General features: G+C 46.9%; 3 protein-coding genes across 7 annotated transcripts in view; 1 reads left to right on the top strand and 2 right to left on the bottom strand.

Moving 5' to 3' along the window:
- Nucleotides 1-2040: 2040 nt before the first annotated feature.
- On the bottom strand, nt 2041-5302 carry tmem86b (transmembrane protein 86B). Its single transcript, XM_081711650.1, has 3 exons — nt 5082-5302; nt 3550-3793; nt 2041-2848 (listed from the first exon to the last, which is right to left on the bottom strand). The coding sequence occupies exons 1-3, from the start codon at nt 5130-5132 to the stop codon at nt 2394-2396; spliced, it is 750 nt and encodes a 249-aa protein (XP_081567776.1). The 5' UTR covers nt 5133-5302; the 3' UTR covers nt 2041-2393.
- Nucleotides 5303-5458: 156 nt separating this feature from the next.
- aspdh (aspartate dehydrogenase domain containing) lies at nt 5459-13650 on the top strand. Of its 5 annotated transcripts, none has more exons than XM_027029731.3 (9): nt 5459-5592; nt 5688-5736; nt 6673-6729; nt 6820-6964; nt 7542-7626; nt 7721-7870; nt 12579-12802; nt 13281-13420; nt 13514-13650. In XM_027029731.3, exons 1-9 carry the CDS (start codon nt 5590-5592, stop codon nt 13549-13551), a joined length of 891 nt encoding a protein of 296 aa, XP_026885532.1. In that variant the 5' UTR covers nt 5459-5589; the 3' UTR covers nt 13552-13650. The 5 variants fall into 5 exon arrangements, with proteins under 5 accessions (XP_026885532.1, XP_081567774.1, XP_026885534.1 ...); XM_081711648.1 differs by lacking the exon at nt 5459-5592 and adding an exon at nt 6184-6312 and having other exon boundaries at nt 5709-5736; XM_027029733.3 differs by lacking the exon at nt 5459-5592 and adding an exon at nt 6184-6297 and having other exon boundaries at nt 5711-5736.
- Nucleotides 13651-13669: 19 nt separating this feature from the next.
- Nucleotides 13670-17922, bottom strand: part of gys1 (glycogen synthase 1 (muscle)) — a 22314-nt gene continuing 18061 nt past the window's right edge. Inside the window, exons 13-16 of the mRNA XM_035531406.2 lie at nt 17632-17727; nt 17342-17505; nt 16848-16928; nt 13670-14916 (exon numbers count right to left, since the gene is read on the bottom strand). Of these exons, the coding sequence (XP_035387299.1) occupies nt 14716-14916; nt 16848-16928; nt 17342-17505; nt 17632-17727 (542 nt within the window). The 3' untranslated portion in view covers nt 13670-14715. The remainder of the gene's footprint in view (nt 14917-16847; nt 16929-17341; nt 17506-17631; nt 17728-17922) is intronic.

The raw sequence follows: 17922 nt of genomic DNA, 5'->3' as shown, positions 1-17922 counted from the left end.
GTGGGAGAAGGGGGCATCACACCCAGAACAGAATCAAATTGCTTAAATATGACTGCTGGAGCTCTGTAGCAGCACAGACTGGGAGAACAGTGATGATCAAGTTTGTGATGGTAACTGTGGTACCTGCTACATAAATCAATATATTTATGACAAAAAGTCTGAATTCTGAAAACTGGAAAACAGAGGATCTGGCAACCATGTTTCTGTTGTCGCACACACAAATAGTCCCAGAGAGGATCTGGCAACCGTAGGAGCATTTAACAGGACCCAGTGATGGGAAGAGCCTCTGACTAGGCTGGGTAGCAACAATTGCCATGATGACACAGGGTAGCTACAGTTGCCATAACATCCAGTTAGGATGCAGTTCTCAGTCCACTTGCCGCGAGCTGGCCTGGAGGCGGAGCTTAGCTAGCACTTAGCTTTAGTTTGTCAGGGTTTGGAGGCGGAGCTTAGCTAGCACTTAGCTTTAGTTTGTCAGGGTTTGGAGGCGGAGTTTAGCTAGCACTTAGCTTTAGTGTGTCAGGGTTTGGAGGCGGAGCTTAGCTAGCACAGCTTTAGTTTGTCAGGGTTTGGAGGCGGAGTTTAGCTAGCACTTAGCATTAGTTTGTCAGGGTTTGAATCACAATATTATGTCCCACATTTTTGCATAAATTAAATCTTTGCATCGATTTTTTTTTTTTTTACAGATAACAGCATATGTGATATTGTCATATTTACAGCATATATCTGATGCTTTTATGCAAAGTGACTTACAATTATGTCTGAACACAAGTTGAGGGTTAAGGGTTTTGTTCAGGGGCCCAACAGTAGCAAGTAGGCAGTGGTGGGAATTGAAGTAGCTCATTTCATGCAACAGTACTCTACCATTCCACTAGAACAAAAACAGCATTTCCAGTCTCCCACAGGGGAAACATTCCAAGAATTCTACAGGGAAAACAATTCCCAGCATCCTCTGGGGGGAAAAAGCCTTCCCGTCTTTTCCTGTGCATTGTGCTCACAGTGGAGCAGCTGCTTTTGGTTAAAATGTTACAAACACGGCAGTGAGTGGGTGTTCTGAGGACACAGCGTTCCAGGACACATTCCCATGTCCTCTTCCCAACAGCTACAGGCACTTCTGAGTCTTTTCACCCGTGATGTGGGCTTTCGAAGGTCTTGTGCTCCCAGTCACACTTCCAGGAGGAAATGCAACTTGGGGAAGCAGAACACAGAAGGCCCTTCCGGGAACATCGGAAACACCCGGAACACTCAGTGTTATAATGAACAGTATGAAAATGAAGAATTTCTTCTTCATGGCTGAAAACCTGCTGTACTGTGACCAAGACGGAACCACAGGGTTTTACAGGAACACCACGGGCACTTCACATCCGTCCGGAATGAGTCCGCACCCAGGACCGGTTTTGGGCTCGTCTGGGGGAGGGGCTCGTTAGCAGTGGTTTGCCTTCACACATAAAGAACTCAGTCTGAACCGTGGATTGATTACTTTATTCCGTACATCACTTCGTCTATTTGCTTGGATAAAAACACTCGGGCGGAGAGGAACAGTGTTTTCAGGATGCGTGGAATTTCACTATGCAGGAGCTCCTGCTAAAAAGAAGGATCCATACACAATCTGGTTTTACCTTATAATGTACACTCTACAGGGCTGTGCAAAACGTTTGGGTACCTCATTTGGATTTTAAAAGTTTTCTGAAAAGTAAGCATTTATTTACTCAGAAAATACACTTGAAAAGGGAAGTAATGCAATAAGTGGAAGCAGTCACGTGACAAAATGAACCAAACACACAACCCCACATGTGGCACTGGGAGCAGAGAGCATCCACACTGGCTTGGACTGCACCAGAACCCCAGACCAGCACTGTCAGATGGACCAGACATCGCTGCCCCGACCTGCTCCTGGGTCCGAAAACTGCTTTCACACTTGACAAAATGTATCAAACTTGTGGAGTAAGACAGAGAGAACAGTACGTGAGTCAGAGCACAGCAGACAGGCCCTGAAAAACGCTGTAGTGTGAAAACGCCCTAAATAATGAAACAGAACAATTCTGAATAATAATACCGTAAGATTGTACATACTGGACTAAGAAAAAGTAAGCTGGAAAAAGCTTGAATGGGCAAATTCCATCTTTATTAGGAGCAGATGGGATGCTTATGTCAGACACACACGTAACGCCTGCCATGCCACCGTTCCAGGGCGATCCTACGTCCTGGAAGGAAGCAGCAACTGTAAACCTTCAACAGCTACTACCATGAAAACATGAAAACGTTTCAATAATACAGATGTCTTAGTCCTGGGACCTGCACATCATGGGTACAGGATTTCCCCAACACAAACATTTGAAGATGAAAAGGTCTTCTCACAGGTCTGAGGCTGTATATCTGACTCAGATCTGACCCTACAACCTCTTCCTTTTGACTAAGTCATCTGCTTCCGGTGTCAGTGTGGTCTTCACATCACCCACAGCGATCAGTAGCTGTGCCAGGTAGTACGTTGTCATGATGATGTGTCGATTGTAATCCAGTGTCTCAATGACCTTGAACATCTGAAGCGCGATGGTGAGGTCAGAGATCACGAAGGTCAGCCCTCCCAGCATGACCAGTGTACGGCGCGTCCGCAACGCCAGGGTTGCCATGACGGTGATGAGCAGCGTGTAAGCCCCGATGGCTGGCACGTAGATGTCAGGGTCCTGGGAGGAGCGGAGGAATGGCAGCAGGTAGAAGAATGTCCCACCACTCACCCCCCACAGCAGGAGGTACAGCACGTACAGCCAGGAGGAGGAGGAGGAGGAGTAACGCCAGGAGAGGAAGGACAGAGAGTAGAGTATGTGGGCCAGAGCAAAGCAGGCCATCCCTGAAGGAAAGAGAGGGGGGGGGAGAGAGAGAGGGGAGAGAGGGAGAGAGAGAGAGGGGAGAGAGAGAGAGGGAGAGAGAGAGGGAGGGGAGAGAGAGAGAGAGAGGGGAGAGAGAGAGAGAGAGAGAGAGAGAGGGAGAGAGGGGACAGGGAGAGAGAGAGGCAGAGAGAGAGGGAGAGAGAGGGAGAGAGAGAGGGAGGGAGAGAGGGGAGAGAGAGGGAGAGAGAGAGAGAGGGGAGAGAGGGAGAGAGAGAGGAGAGAGGGAGAGAGAGAGAGAGAGAGAGGGGAGAGAGAGAGAGAGGGGAGGGGGGAGAGAGAGAGAGGAGGGGAGGGGGAGAGAGAGAGGAGAGAGAGGAGGGGAGAGAGGGAGAGAGAGGGGAGAGAGAGATGGAGAGAGAGAGAGAGAGGAGGGAGAGAGAGAGGGGAGAGAGGGAGAGAGAAAGAGGGGAGAGAGGGAGAGAGAGAGGGGAGAGAGGGAGAGAGAAAGAGGGGAGAGAGGGAGAGAGAGAGAGAGAGAGAGGGGGAGAGAGGGAGAGAGGAGGGGAGGGGGGAGAGAGAGACGGGGAGAGAGAGAGGGGGGGGAGGGGGGAGAGAGAGGGGAGAGGGAGAGAAGAAAGGAGACAGGCGTTAGGATTTAAACACTACAACGAAACAAAATGATTTTGTGTGTCTGTGTGATTTGATTTATAATTTTTTTTACCATGAAGAAAATGTTCTTTCCAGATAAGACAGGCGTCTCCACATGCCGATAGGACCAACCCTCCAGCCACACCCAGCAGGCTCCACCCCCCATTGTAACTTAGCACCAGAAGAGCCAATGAGAGCACAGGGGCGGACTTTACACCTGCAGCCAGGGGAGAGGGGGTGGATTCTGGTATCCACAGGTAGAAATACACCGCTGTTGAAGCAAAGAAAGGGAGGAGGTAGAGAAAGAGAATACAAGACTGAGACAAGAGAGAGATAAAATGAAGATAAGAGAGGAGGACGAGACGAGAGAGATGGGGATGAGATGAGAGATATGAGGATGAGAAAAGGGAGATGGGGACGAGATGAGAGATGATGAGGTAGAAAAGCAGAGCAATATAAGTGTTGCACTGAAAACACAAAATAAACACAGATAGTTCTTCATAAATTGAAGCCTCTGCGATGACAGTTTATCACGCATGTAAGCACACACGTCACACACCCATTAAAGAGTGACAGGGGTCATTCAGGGGTCAGCAGTGTGCACGACCGAAGGTGCAAAAGAGATGCTGTCAGTGGACATTACATTAGAGTGAGCAAGAACCATGGGATATGAGTCCTAGAGGTCATTACCGTGCTCCTGCGTTGTCTGTGGTCATAATAAACGTAGGATATGAGTCCTAGAGGTCATTACCGTGTTCCTGCATTGTCTGTGGTCATAATAAACGTAGGATATGATTCCTAGACGTCATTACCGTGTACCTATGTTGACTATAGTCATAATAAACGTAGGATATGAGTCCTAGAGGTCATTACCGTGCTCCTGCGTTGTCTGTAGTCATAATAAACATAGGATATGTGTTCTAGAGGTCATTACTGTGCCCCTGCGTTGTCTGTGGTCATAATAAACGTAGGATATGTGTTCTAGAGGTCATTACTGTGCTCCTGCGTTGTCTGTGGTCATAATAAACGTAGGATATGTGTTCTAGAGGTCATTACTGTGCACCTGCGTTGTCTGTGGTCATAATAAACGTAGGATATGAGTTCTAGAAGTCATTACTGTGCTGCTGCGTTGTCTGTGGTCATAATAAACGTAGGATATGAGTCCTAGAGGTCATTACCGTGCTCCTGCGTTGTCTGTGGTCATAATAAACGTAGGATATGAGTCCTAGAGGTCATTACCATGTACCTACATTGTCTGTAGTCATAATAAACGTAGGATATGTGTTCTAGAGGTCATTACCGTGTTCCTACATTGTCTGTAGTCATAATAAACGTAGGATATGTGTTCTAGAGGTCATTACCGTGTATCTACATTGTCTGTAGTCATAATAAACGTAGGATATGAGTCCTAGAGGTCATTACCATGTACCTACATTGTCTGTAGTCATAATAAACGTAGGATATGAGTCCTAGACGTCATTACCGTGTACCTACATTGTCTGTGGTCATAATAAACGTAGGATATGTGTTCTAGAGGTCATTACCATGCTAGTATGCTGTCTGTAGTCATAATAAACGTAGGATATGTGTTCTAGAGGTCATTACCGTGCTCCTGCGTTGTCTGCGGTCATAAGCGTCTGTGTCCAGGATGTCCATCTCTCCTCTCTCTTTTTCACACTCACACACAGTTGTGGACGTATTCCTGTGGAACCAGTGGAGCCTCTGAATGCCAGCGTGTCCCTGTCACTGTGGACCTCACTAGACTGTGAACTTTAGACCAATATGAGTAATGCGTTATCTGTCAGATTGGTCTGTCATAAACGCTGTATGGCCTCTCCCCAATTATGCAGGACCTGTGACCTGGATGGTGACACTGTCTGTCTGAGCAAAGGTTTCATGGATTTACTGTGACACCAAAATTATTAAATGACCCCCCCCCCAACAATTTGCTTGCCTGATTTTAAAACACATTTATCCTCAATAAATGTCAGTTAGTGTTATGACTACAGACAAAGCTGAAGAGATGAAACAGGCGAGATCACAGCTGATGAAGTCTTGTCCTGCCACTGAGGTTCAGCTGGTCAGCTAGAGAACACCAGACATCATCTGAACAATGGTAGCAAACATCTGTGCTGTCTCGACCGTTGCTGTTTTAATCTAATAAAATGACATCTAAAAACAAATCTTTTGTTTCTCTGTCTTGGATCACAGAACAACTTCAGACTGTTGAGACCTGCTGATCTTCTGCTGGAGAAGGGTGGTAAGTCTGGGCTGTTCCTATTGGACAGCTGCTCTCATCTCTCTGAGCACTGATTGGTTTAAACAGTGAACTGAGGGGAGTTAAGACAACACAGCCTGCTTGTTTTGGGGATTATGAAAGTGGGACGTATGTCCTCTGGCTGGTGTGACAGCGAGATGCATTTTGGTCCAGCAGTCAGAGCTCATGTTTACCTCCTGCAGACTTGGGTTCGAGTCCCAGGTGGGGAGGCTGACTCAGCCTTCATTACAGAGAGAGAGAGAGCTGGTGGCTTAAGACAAGGAAAATTCAGTGTATTTCTGACCACATAGAATTGAACATGTGTTTGAACTTTGTCACCATGGATCTGTGATGCTAAATAGTCTGATTATGTCAGGCTGCTCCTGCATTTGGTGTAACGGTTGGGTCAACACAAGAGGTGTAATCATTAACTCAGCCTGTGATCTTCAGCCCAATTCTCCCACAAGCCTCTGGGGTCGTCCCTCACACGTCAGTGTGCTTAACAGTCAGAGGAAGTGCTTCAGAAGAGAAGGCTAGACAGAGAAGCCAAGATCTAGAGAAGAGGTGAGGACCTTGTAGGTAAGTGAAGCTACAGACAGGCATATGACAGGCTTTGGAAACTGGTGGGTGAGAGGAGGAGCTATCAGAAGTAAGTGGGGACTGTGAGAAAGACAAGTAAAGATGCATCCTATTGAGGAGAGATATTCTGATACTCTGCTCAGATGAGCCTTCTACCATCTACTTGTGGTTGGCATTAATTCTGGTAACATCTGACTATACGTGAGCGTCACCGATGGTACTGCCCATCAGCTACCAGCTGTTAAACATCAACAAAGTTCTGACAAACAGGACCCTGAGCAGATGCCACCCACACTAGGGATGAGGTCAGAAACACAGTAGTGCGTGAACGATTCCATGATTCCTTGCGTCTCTCTGCAGATATGGATCACAGAGCTGTACCCATAAAGGTTGGAGTCGTGGGTTATGGACATCTAGGTAGCATTTATTATACACTTTAAAGTCTACATATGCTGTTACATATTTAACTATGAGTGAAGTGATTACACCATTGTTTATCTGCTACAGGTCGGTTTCTAGTGGATCGCATACAGAGGGATGGGCCAGGGGTGGGGCTTAGCTTGGCCTTTGTTTGGAACAGAAATACAGACAAACTTACTGACTCTGTCCCAGACGATCAGATCCTGACCGACTTAGCGGAGTTTACAGACAGGTGTGCATGCAAACACACTCCTCACACAAACACAATCCTCACACACTGGTGTGTCACAGATTCTCTTACCCTAGCAACCTGGCAGTAAACACTGGCAACACAGAGTAATGAAGAGAAATACTTTATTTGCAGATATGATTGGCGAACAGAGAGAACACTCAGAGTCTGAGTCCATGCTGTAACAGAATCTGATTACTGTGAGTTGGCCTGACTCTATACACACTTCTAGGGGAGGGTGTCATGGATAAGTTAGAATGAGGCCCCAGTCTACAGACGCCCACTACTGCCGGGTTTCCATTGTTGCGCCCCCGAACACAACCCTTAACTCTCAGTTACTCAAGTTGTCAGATAAATGCCATAAATGTAAATTTTAGTTCGTTAGGAACAAGGTAGTGTGTTTGCCACATGGTGGAATTACACTGAGAAGACATTGTTTGAAAGTGAACAGGGGAAACACAGACTCGAACACACACATTAATGAGCAGGTTTATGAATCTGTATTCTGTCTCTCCATGATGTGATATTTTATTCATGTCCGTGCGATATCATCCATCATGCACACATGCTTGTGCCCCAGAAATGCCGATGTGATCGTGGAAGTCTGTCATCCACATATAGTGAAGGAGTTTGGCATTCAGTTCCTGGCCCACGCAAATTTCCTGGTAATGTTATCATTTTGGATTAGGTCCTTAGTGTTTATTAAAAAAGTGGACTGGCTAAGATCCTTCCACCAAGTCATATTTACCCCGCCCACAGGTGGGCAGTCCCTCTGCTCTAGCCAATCCTCAGCTGGACCAGGCACTCCGGCTTACTGCAAAGCAACATGGGAAAACACTCTATGTGCCCAGTGGTGCATTATGGGGTGGCCAAGACATCCAGAGGATGAATGACAGTGGATCTTTAAGAGTGAGATTACTAATCACTAAATGCTAATGTTACTCATTTAACATTAAAGAATTTTTTTTTTAAATTTAGGAACAAGTTAACAGCAGAGGACTTGGATATGAATTAGTTTCCACTTGAGAGATTTTTTATTTCTACTCCAGAATTTCAATTCTCCAAGTAACTGATATTTACACGAGTGTTTATACTAGAGTACTGGGAGCGGGAGACGCTAGTGTTTATACTAGAGTACTGGGAGCGGGAGACGCTAGTGTTTATACTAGAGTACTGGGAGCGGGAGACGCTAGTGTTTATACTAGAGTACTGGGAGCGGGAGACGCTAGTGTTTATACTAGAGTACTGGGAGCGGGAGACGCTAGTGTTTATACGAGAGTACTGGGAGCGGGAGACGCTAGTGTTTATACTAGAGTACTGGGAGCGGGAGACGCTAGTGTTTATACTAGAGTACTGGGAGCGGGAGACGCTAGTGTTTATACTAGAGTACTGGGAGCGGGAGACGCTAGTGTTTATACGAGAGTACTGGGAGCGGGAGACGCTAGTGTTTATACTAGAGTACTGGGAGCGGGAGACGCTAGTGTTTATACTAGAGTACTGGGAGCGGGAGACGCTAGTGTTTATACTAGAGTACTGGGAGCGGGAGACGCTAGTGTTTATACTAGAGTACTGGGAGCGGGAGACGCTAGTGTTTATACTAGAGTACTGGGAGCGGGAGACGCTAGTGTTTATACTAGAGTACTGGGAGCGGGAGACGCTAGTGTTTATACTAGAGTACTGGGAGCGGGAGACGCTAGTGTTTATACTAGAGTACTGGGAGCGGGAGACGCTAGTGTTTATATGAGAGTACTGGGAGCGGGAGACGCTAGTGTTTATACTAGAGTACTGGGAGCGGGAGACGCTAGTGTTTATATGAGAGTACTGGGAGCGGGAGACGCTAGTGTTTATACTAGAGTACTGGGAGCGGGAGACGCTAGTGTTTATACGAGAGTACTGGGAGCGGGAGACGCTAGTGTTTATACGAGAGTACTGGGAGCGGGAGACGCTAGTGTTTATACTAGAGTACTGGGAGCGGGAGACGCTAGTGTTTATACGAGAGTACTGGGAGCGGGAGACGCTAGTGTTTATACTAGAGTACTGGGAGCGGGAGACGCTAGTGTTTATACTAGAGTACTGGGAGCGGGAGACGCTAGTGTTTATACTAGAGTACTGGGAGCGGGAGACGCTAGTGTTTATACGAGAGTACTGGGAGCGGGAGACGCTAGTGTTTATACGAGAGTACTGGGAGCGGGAGACGCTAGTGTTTATACGAGAGTACTGGGAGCGGGAGACGCTAGTGTTTATACTAGAGTACTGGGAGCGGGAGACGCTAGTGTTTATACGAGAGTACTGGGAGCGGGAGACGCTAGTGTTTATACGAGAGTACTGGGAGCGGGAGACGCTAGTGTTTATACTAGAGTACTGGGAGCGGGAGACGCTAGTGTTTATACTAGAGTACTGGGAGCGGGAGACGCTAGTGTTTATATGAGAGTACTGGGAGCGGGAGACGCTAGTGTTTATACTAGAGTACTGGGAGCGGGAGACGCTAGTGTTTATACTAGAGTACTGGGAGCGGGAGACGCTAGTGTTTATACGAGAGTACTGGGAGCGGGAGACGCTAGTGTTTATACTAGAGTACTGGGAGCGGGAGACGCTAGTGTTTATACTAGAGTACTGGGAGCGGGAGACGCTAGTGTTTATACTAGAGTACTGGGAGCGGGAGACGCTAGTGTTTATATGAGAGTACTGGGAGCGGGAGACGCTAGTGTTTATACTAGAGTACTGGGAGCGGGAGACGCTAGTGTTTATACTAGAGTACTGGGAGCGGGAGACGCTAGTGTTTATACTAGAGTACTGGGAGCGGGAGACGCTAGTGTTTATACTAGAGTACTGGGAGCGGGAGACGCTAGTGTTTATACTAGAGTACTGGGAGCGGGAGACGCTAGTGTTTATACTAGAGTACTGGGAGCGGGAGACGCTAGTGTTTATACTAGAGTACTGGGAGCGGGAGACGCTAGTGTTTATACTAGAGTACTGGGAGCGGGAGACGCTAGTGTTTATATGAGAGTACTGGGAGCGGGAGACGCTAGTGTTTATACTAGAGTACTGGGAGCGGGAGACGCTAGTGTTTATATGAGAGTACTGGGAGCGGGAGACGCTAGTGTTTATACTAGAGTACTGGGAGCGGGAGACGCTAGTGTTTATACGAGAGTACTGGGAGCGGGAGACGCTAGTGTTTATACGAGAGTACTGGGAGCGGGAGACGCTAGTGTTTATACTAGAGTACTGGGAGCGGGAGACGCTAGTGTTTATACGAGAGTACTGGGAGCGGGAGACGCTAGTGTTTATACTAGAGTACTGGGAGCGGGAGACGCTAGTGTTTATACTAGAGTACTGGGAGCGGGAGACGCTAGTGTTTATACTAGAGTACTGGGAGCGGGAGACGCTAGTGTTTATACGAGAGTACTGGGAGCGGGAGACGCTAGTGTTTATACGAGAGTACTGGGAGCGGGAGACGCTAGTGTTTATACGAGAGTACTGGGAGCGGGAGACGCTAGTGTTTATACTAGACTACTGGGAGCGGGAGACGCTAGTGTTTATACGAGAGTACTGGGAGCGGGAGACGCTAGTGTTTATACGAGAGTACTGGGAGCGGGAGACGCTAGTGTTTATACTAGAGTACTGGGAGCGGGAGACGCTAGTGTTTATACTAGAGTACTGGGAGCGGGAGACGCTAGTGTTTATACGAGAGTACTGGGAGCGGGAGACGCTAGTGTTTATACTAGAGTACTGGGAGCGGGAGACGCTAGTGTTTATACTAGAGTACTGGGAGCGGGAGACGCTAGTGTTTATACTAGAGTACTGGGAGCGGGAGACGCTAGTGTTTATACGAGAGTACTGGGAGCGGGAGACGCTAGTGTTTATACGAGAGTACTGGGAGCGGGAGACGATAGTGTTTATACGAGAGTACTGGGAGCGGGAGACGCTAGTGTTTATACGAGAGTACTGGGAGCGGGAGACGCTAGTGTTTATACTAGAGTACTGGGAGCGGGAGACGCTAGTGTTTATACGAGAGTACTGGGAGCGGGAGACGCTAGTGTTTATACTAGAGTACTGGGAGCGGGAGACGCTAGTGTTTATACTAGAGTACTGGGAGCGGGAGACGCTAGTGTTTATACTAGAGTACTGGGAGCGGGAGACGCTAGTGTTTATACGAGAGTACTGGGAGCGGGAGACGCTAGTGTTTATACTAGAGTACTGGGAGCGGGAGACGCTAGTGTTTATACTAGACTACTGGGAGCGGGAGACGCTAGTGTTTATACTAGAGTACTGGGAGCGGGAGACGCTAGTGTTTATACGAGAGTACTGGGAGCGGGAGACGCTAGTGTTTATACTAGAGTACTGGGAGCGGGAGACGCTAGTGTTTATACTAGAGTACTGGGAGCGGGAGACGCTAGTGTTTATACGAGAGTACTGGGAGCGGGAGACGCTAGTGTTTATACGAGAGTACTGGGAGCGGGAGACGCTAGTGTTTATACGAGAGTACTGGGAGCGGGAGACGCTAGTGTTTATACTAGAGTACTGGGAGCGGGAGACGCTAGTGTTTATACGAGAGTACTGGGAGCGGGAGACGCTAGTGTTTATACGAGAGTACTGGGAGCGGGAGACGATAGTGTTTATACGAGAGTACTGGGAGCGGGAGACGCTAGTGTTTATACGAGAGTACTGGGAGCGGGAGACGCTAGTGTTTATACTAGAGTACTGGGAGCGGGAGACGCTAGTGTTTATACGAGAGTACTGGGAGCGGGAGACGCTAGTGTTTATACTAGAGTACTGGGAGCGGGAGACGCTAGTGTTTATACTAGAGTACTGGGAGCGGGAGACGCTAGTGTTTATACTAGAGTACTGGGAGCGGGAGACGCTAGTGTTTATACGAGAGTACTGGGAGCGGGAGACGCTAGTGTTTATACTAGAGTACTGGGAGCGGGAGACGCTAGTGTTTATACTAGAGTACTGGGAGCGGGAGACGCTAGTGTTTATACTAGAGTACTGGGAGCGGGAGACGCTAGTGTTTATACGAGAGTACTGGGAGCGGGAGACGCTAGTGTTTATACTAGAGTACTGGGAGCGGGAGACGCTAGTGTTTATACTAGAGTACTGGGAGCGGGAGACGCTAGTGTTTATACGAGAGTACTGGGAGCGGGAGACGCTAGTGTTTATACGAGAGTACTGGGAGCGGGAGACGCTAGTGTTTATACGAGAGTACTGGGAGCGGGAGACGCTAGTGTTTATACGAGAGTACTGGGAGCGGGAGACGCTAGTGTTTATACTAGAGTACTGGGAGCGGGAGACGCTAGTGTTTATACGAGAGTACTGGGAGCGGGAGACGCTAGTGTTTATACTAGAGTACTGGGAGCGGGAGACGCTAGTGTTTATACTAGAGTACTGGGAGCGGGAGACGCTAGTGTTTATACTAGAGTACTGGGAGCGGGAGACGCTAGTGTTTATACGAGAGTACTGGGAGCGGGAGACGCTAGTGTTTATACTAGAGTACTGGGAGCGGGAGATGCTAGTGTTTATACTAGAGTACTGGGAGCGTTTGGCACTTTGCCAGTCAGTGTCTGATGTCTGATGTTGTCAGTATCTGATGTGTGATGTCTGTTTGGCCCCAACACAGGCCCTTTCCATTCGTATGTCAAAGCACCCCTCCTGTTTCCGCCTTGGTGAAGGTCTGCTCTCTGATTGGTCAGAAGTGGAGGGGAGGCGTGTCTTGTTTCATGGCTCTGTAGCAGACCTCTGCCCCATCGCCCCCAACAACGTGAACACCATGGCAGCAGCTGCCATAGCCGCCTCAGCGCTGGGTTTCCATGGCGTTGCTGGAGAGATTGTGTCAGACACGGCGTAAGAATGACCCTCAAACACTGCTCGAGTCTGTCAGCGTGTTTTCAGACGCACAGACACCTGCTTAAATGTTCACCTGTGAGGTCAGAATGTCTTGGAGAACGCGGAGTAAATTTTCTGTAGCTGGATTTCAGGGTAACCGTGCACGTCTGGATTTAGAGTGTCGCATGTATTGTAAACAGTGAACAGAGTCCTCTGTGTGTGTGTGTCTGTGTCTGTGTGTGTGTGTGTGTCTGTGTGTGTGTCTGTGTGTGTGTCTGTCTGTGTGTGTATGTGTGTCTGTGTGTGTGAGTGTGTCTGTGTGTGACTGTGTGTGTGTGTGTCTGTCTGTGTGTGTATGTGTCTGTGTCTGTGTGTGACTGTGTGAGTGTGTGTGTGTATGTGTGTGTGTGTGTGTGTGTGTGTATGTGTGTGTGTGTGACTGTGTGTGTGTGTGTGTATGTGTGTGTGTGTGTGTGTGTCTGTGTGTGTGTGAAAGTCTGGCTGATTACCACCTGGTGGAGATAGAGGTGACTGGGCTAGACGGCTTCTCTGTGAAAACACAGAGACGCAACCCAGCCGAGTTGGGAGCTGTGACGGGCAGAGCCACTTACAGGTCCTTCTGGAGTAGTCTGCTGGGTAGGTGCACAAGTATTCCCAGTGTTACTGACAACCTGCTGGAATTCTGGGAATGTGTGTGTGATCCTGAGATCTTCAATTATTATCTTTCAGTCTGCAAGGGTCATGGAGGAAGAGTGTACCTGTGCTGAAGACGAAAGGCTGTCTTCACTCACTCACTCACACTACAGAAGTATCGCCACTGAGGAATATTATGGAGTTATTATACATAAGAATAGTGAATATAAATATTATAAAAATAAATACACATTATTTGGTAACAGTATAGATTTTAATTTCTGTGACAAATTCTCTCTAGTTGTCTGTGTGTGTGTGTGTGTGTGTAAAGTACATGTGTAATGCTGTGTTAGTCATTCATCTCATTAAAAGCTAGATAGTTACACCAACCTCAACACCACACACTCCAGGGAAGTGTCTGAGGGGGTGTAACCACGGAACTAACACACACCAGAGAAGGTTTATTCTGTCTCACGTGTTGATATGATCTGAGAGGACAGTTTCTGATCTCTGGGACTGGAGCCACACTGAGACAAGGCCAGAGATGGTGTTGGCTGGAAAAGCCAGTTGCCAGCAGTGATTTCAGGTGCCTATCTTCACAAAACGCACGGCCGCCATACATGTCTGTCGGTTTGGTACAAAAGGAGTTTTCCAGGCACTGGGTTAACAGAGTGATTAGGAGTGTGGGTGGCGACTCACTCACGTCACCCGTGAGCGTCTGTCGGAGTAGCTGCCGTGGCTACAGGATGTGTGGAAACTCACCCCGTGAGAGCAACAACGTCGATCCCAGTTCAGCCTGTCTGGGCTTGTGGGAGTGTGGAAGACAACACGTCTACAGTAAAACACAGCAACCGTCTAAACTGACAACAACATCGACGCTTCGATCTCATCGACACACACACACACACACACAGGTCTGCTTCTCAAACCCAGTAACAGCAGGCCCAGCAAGGAGAGGTCAGGTGTGGGTGTGTGTGTGTGCGCATGTAAAAACGTCCTGTGTGTGTGCACGCGCGCGTGTATGTGTGTGTGTGTGTGTGTGTGTGTGTGCGCGCGCGCATGTAAAAACGTCCTGTGTGTGTGCACGCGCGTGTATGTGTGTGTGTGTGTGTGTGTATGTGTGTATGTGTGCGTGCGTGCGTGTGTGTATGTGTGCGTGCGTGCGTGTGTGTATGTGCGTGCGTGCGTGTGTGTGTGTGTGTGCGTGCGTGTGTGTGTGCGTGCGTGCGTGTGTGCGTGCGTGCGTGTGCGCGCGTATGTGTGTGTGCGTGCGTGTGTGTGTGTGTGTGTGTGTAGTATTAGTTTTTCTCAGGCAGGTCTACTGGTGGACTCTTGTTCCTGTAGGGCTGGCGGATGTTCATGCGGTCTTTCTCCGCCTCCAGTTCTTCATCGTAGCGCTCCTCCTCATCCTCACCTTCACTGTGGTGAGGGGAGGAGTGGAGCGAGTGTGCTGGGGATGGGGGTACCGAGGCGGGTCGGGGGTAACGGAATCCTGAGGTCTGCAGAGAAAGCCACACACGAACATTGGAGCAACCTTGCACATAAAGACCTGTATAAATATTCCACCAGTATATAGAGATCCGTATAAATATTCCACATAAAGACCAGTATAAATATTCCACCAGTATATAAAGATCCGTATAAATATTCCACATAAAGACCAGTATAAATATTCCACCAGTATATAAAGACCAGTATAAATATTCCACCAGTATATAAAGATCCGTATAAATATTCCACCAGTATATAAAGATCCGTTTAAATATTCCACATAAAGACCAGTATAAATATTTCACCAGTATATAAAGATCTGTATAAATATTCCACATAAAGACCAGTATAAATATTCCACCAGTATATAAAGACCAGTATAAATATTTCACAAAAAGACTAGTATAAATATTCCACCAGTATATAAAGACCAGTATAAATATTCCACCAGTATATAAAGACTCCACATAAAGACCAGTATAAATATTCCAGCAGTATATAAAGACCAGTATAAATATTCCAGCAGTATATAAAGACCAGTGTAAATATTCCACATAAAGACCAGTATAAATATTCCACCAGTATATAAAGATCCGTATAAATATTCCACATAAAGACCAGTATAAATATTCCACCAGTATATAAAGACCACTATAAATATTCCACATAAAGACCAGTATAAATATTTCACCAGTCTATAAACACCAGTATAAATATTCCACCAGTATATAAAGACCAGTGTAAATATTCCACATAAAGACCAGTATAAAAATTCCACCAGTATATAAAGACCAGTATAAATATTCCACCAGTATATAAAGACCAGTATAAATATTCCACCAGTATATAAAGATCCGTTTAAATATTCCACATAAAGACCAGTATAAATATTTCACCAGTATATAAAGATCTGTATAAATATTCCACATAAAGACCAGTATAAATATTCCACCAGTATATAAAGACCAGTATAAATATTTCACAAAAAGACTAGTATAAATATTCCACCAGTATATAAAGACCAGTATAAATATTCCACCAGTATATAAAGACTCCACATAAAGACCAGTATAAATATTCCACCAGTATATAAAGATCCGTATAAATATTCCACCAGTATATAAAGACCACTATAAATATTCCACATAAATACCAGTATAAATATTCCACCAGTATATAAAGATCCGTATAAATATTCCACATAAAGACCAGTATAAATATTCCACCAGTATATAAAGACCACTATAAATATTCCACATAAAGACCAGTATAAATATTTCACCAGTCTATAAAGACCAGTATAAATATTCCACCAGTATATAAAGACCAGTGTAAATATTCCACATAAAGACCAGTATAAAAATATTCCACCAGTACATAAAGACCAGTATAAATATTCCAGCAGTATATAAAGACCAGTATAAATATTCCAGCAGTATATAAAGACCAGTATAAATATTCCAGCAGTATATAAAGACCAGTATAAATATTCCAGCAGTATATAAAGACCAGTATAAATATTCCACCAGTACATAAAGACCAGTATAAATATTCCAGCAGTATATAAAGATCCGTATAAATATTCCAGCAGTATATAAAGACCAGTATAAATATTCCACCAGTACATAAAGACCAGTATAAATATTCCAGCAGTATATAAAGATCCGTATAAATATTCCAGCAGTATATAAAGACCAGTATAAATATTCCACCAGTACATAAAGACCAGTATAAATATTCCAGCAGTATATAAAGATCCGTATAAATATTCCAGCAGTATATAAAGACCAGTATAAATATTCCAGCAGTATATAAAGATCCGTATAAATATTCCAGCAGTATATAAAGACCAGTATAAATATTCCAACAGTATATAAAGACCAGTATATCCTCTCTGTGTTTCTAAAGCTGTTTAGTGCCGTGTGTAGTGTGGGCTTACCGAGGTCGGGTCATGTGGTTCATACATGTACTGGTCAGGGAACGCCTTGGCGAGGGCCATGTGACGCGCAGCAACGTAGTACTGAGAGACAGAACGCACACACACACACACGCGCACACACACACGCACGCACACACACGCACACACACACACGCACGCGCACGCACGCACGCGCACACACACACGCACGCGCACGCGCACGCGTACACACACGCACACACACACGCACACGCACACGCACACGCACACGCACACGCACACGCGCACACGCACACGCGCACACACACACGCACACACACACACGCACGCACACGCACGCACGCACACGCACGCACGCGCACGCACGCGCACGCACGCGCACGCACGCACACACACGCACACACACGCACACACACGCACACACACGCACGCACACACACGCACTGGTATCTCCAGTCCAGCAGGTCACTCAGATGCTCATGTGGTGTGTGTGTGAGACAGAGAGAGAGACTGACCCGGCCCAGGTATCTCCAGTCCAGCAGGTCACTCAGACGCTCCGTGCGGTTCCTCTGTATGATACGCTGTCTGCGGCTCTGCTGGCAGAACTGGAACAGGAAAGTGGTCAACTGATTACAGGACTCATCTACCCCACGATAGCGGCGGTCCAGAATGTAGATCCCTGTGGGGAGGGACGGAGAGAGGAGGTTATTCATCTCTACAAAATGACTCACCTACCACAGAGGTGGAATCAGGAGACACTAATCTTTCACACGGAAGAACGTTCCACCCTGACTCTGCTCCTTACCGTACGCCGAGGGGTCTGCGATGTGCTCCTCCATGAAGCAACCAAAGCCAGAGAGGTTGGTGGAGACAGATGGGATACCCATGACTGTGCACTCAGCTGAGAGAGACAGAACACACACTGTATAACCTCCTACCCTCTGAGAGTCTTAGTTCCTCACTACACCTACAGATTCCACACTGAACTCCCCTCTGTAATGACAAAACTGCTGCCACACTATTTAGAGTTAATGGGAGCTCAGTGGTGAAGGTGCTGGACTAGAATTCAGAAGGTCACCAGTTCAAGTCCCACCAC

The sequence above is a fragment of the Electrophorus electricus genome, chromosome 3 (genome assembly GCF_041902795.1).
Source record: "Electrophorus electricus isolate QZ-2024a chromosome 3, ASM4190279v1, whole genome shotgun sequence".
Classification (NCBI taxonomy): domain Eukaryota; kingdom Metazoa; phylum Chordata; class Actinopteri; order Gymnotiformes; family Gymnotidae; genus Electrophorus; species Electrophorus electricus.
Note: the sequence above shows the minus strand (reverse complement) of the source record. Positions and strands in the feature narration are given on the sequence as shown.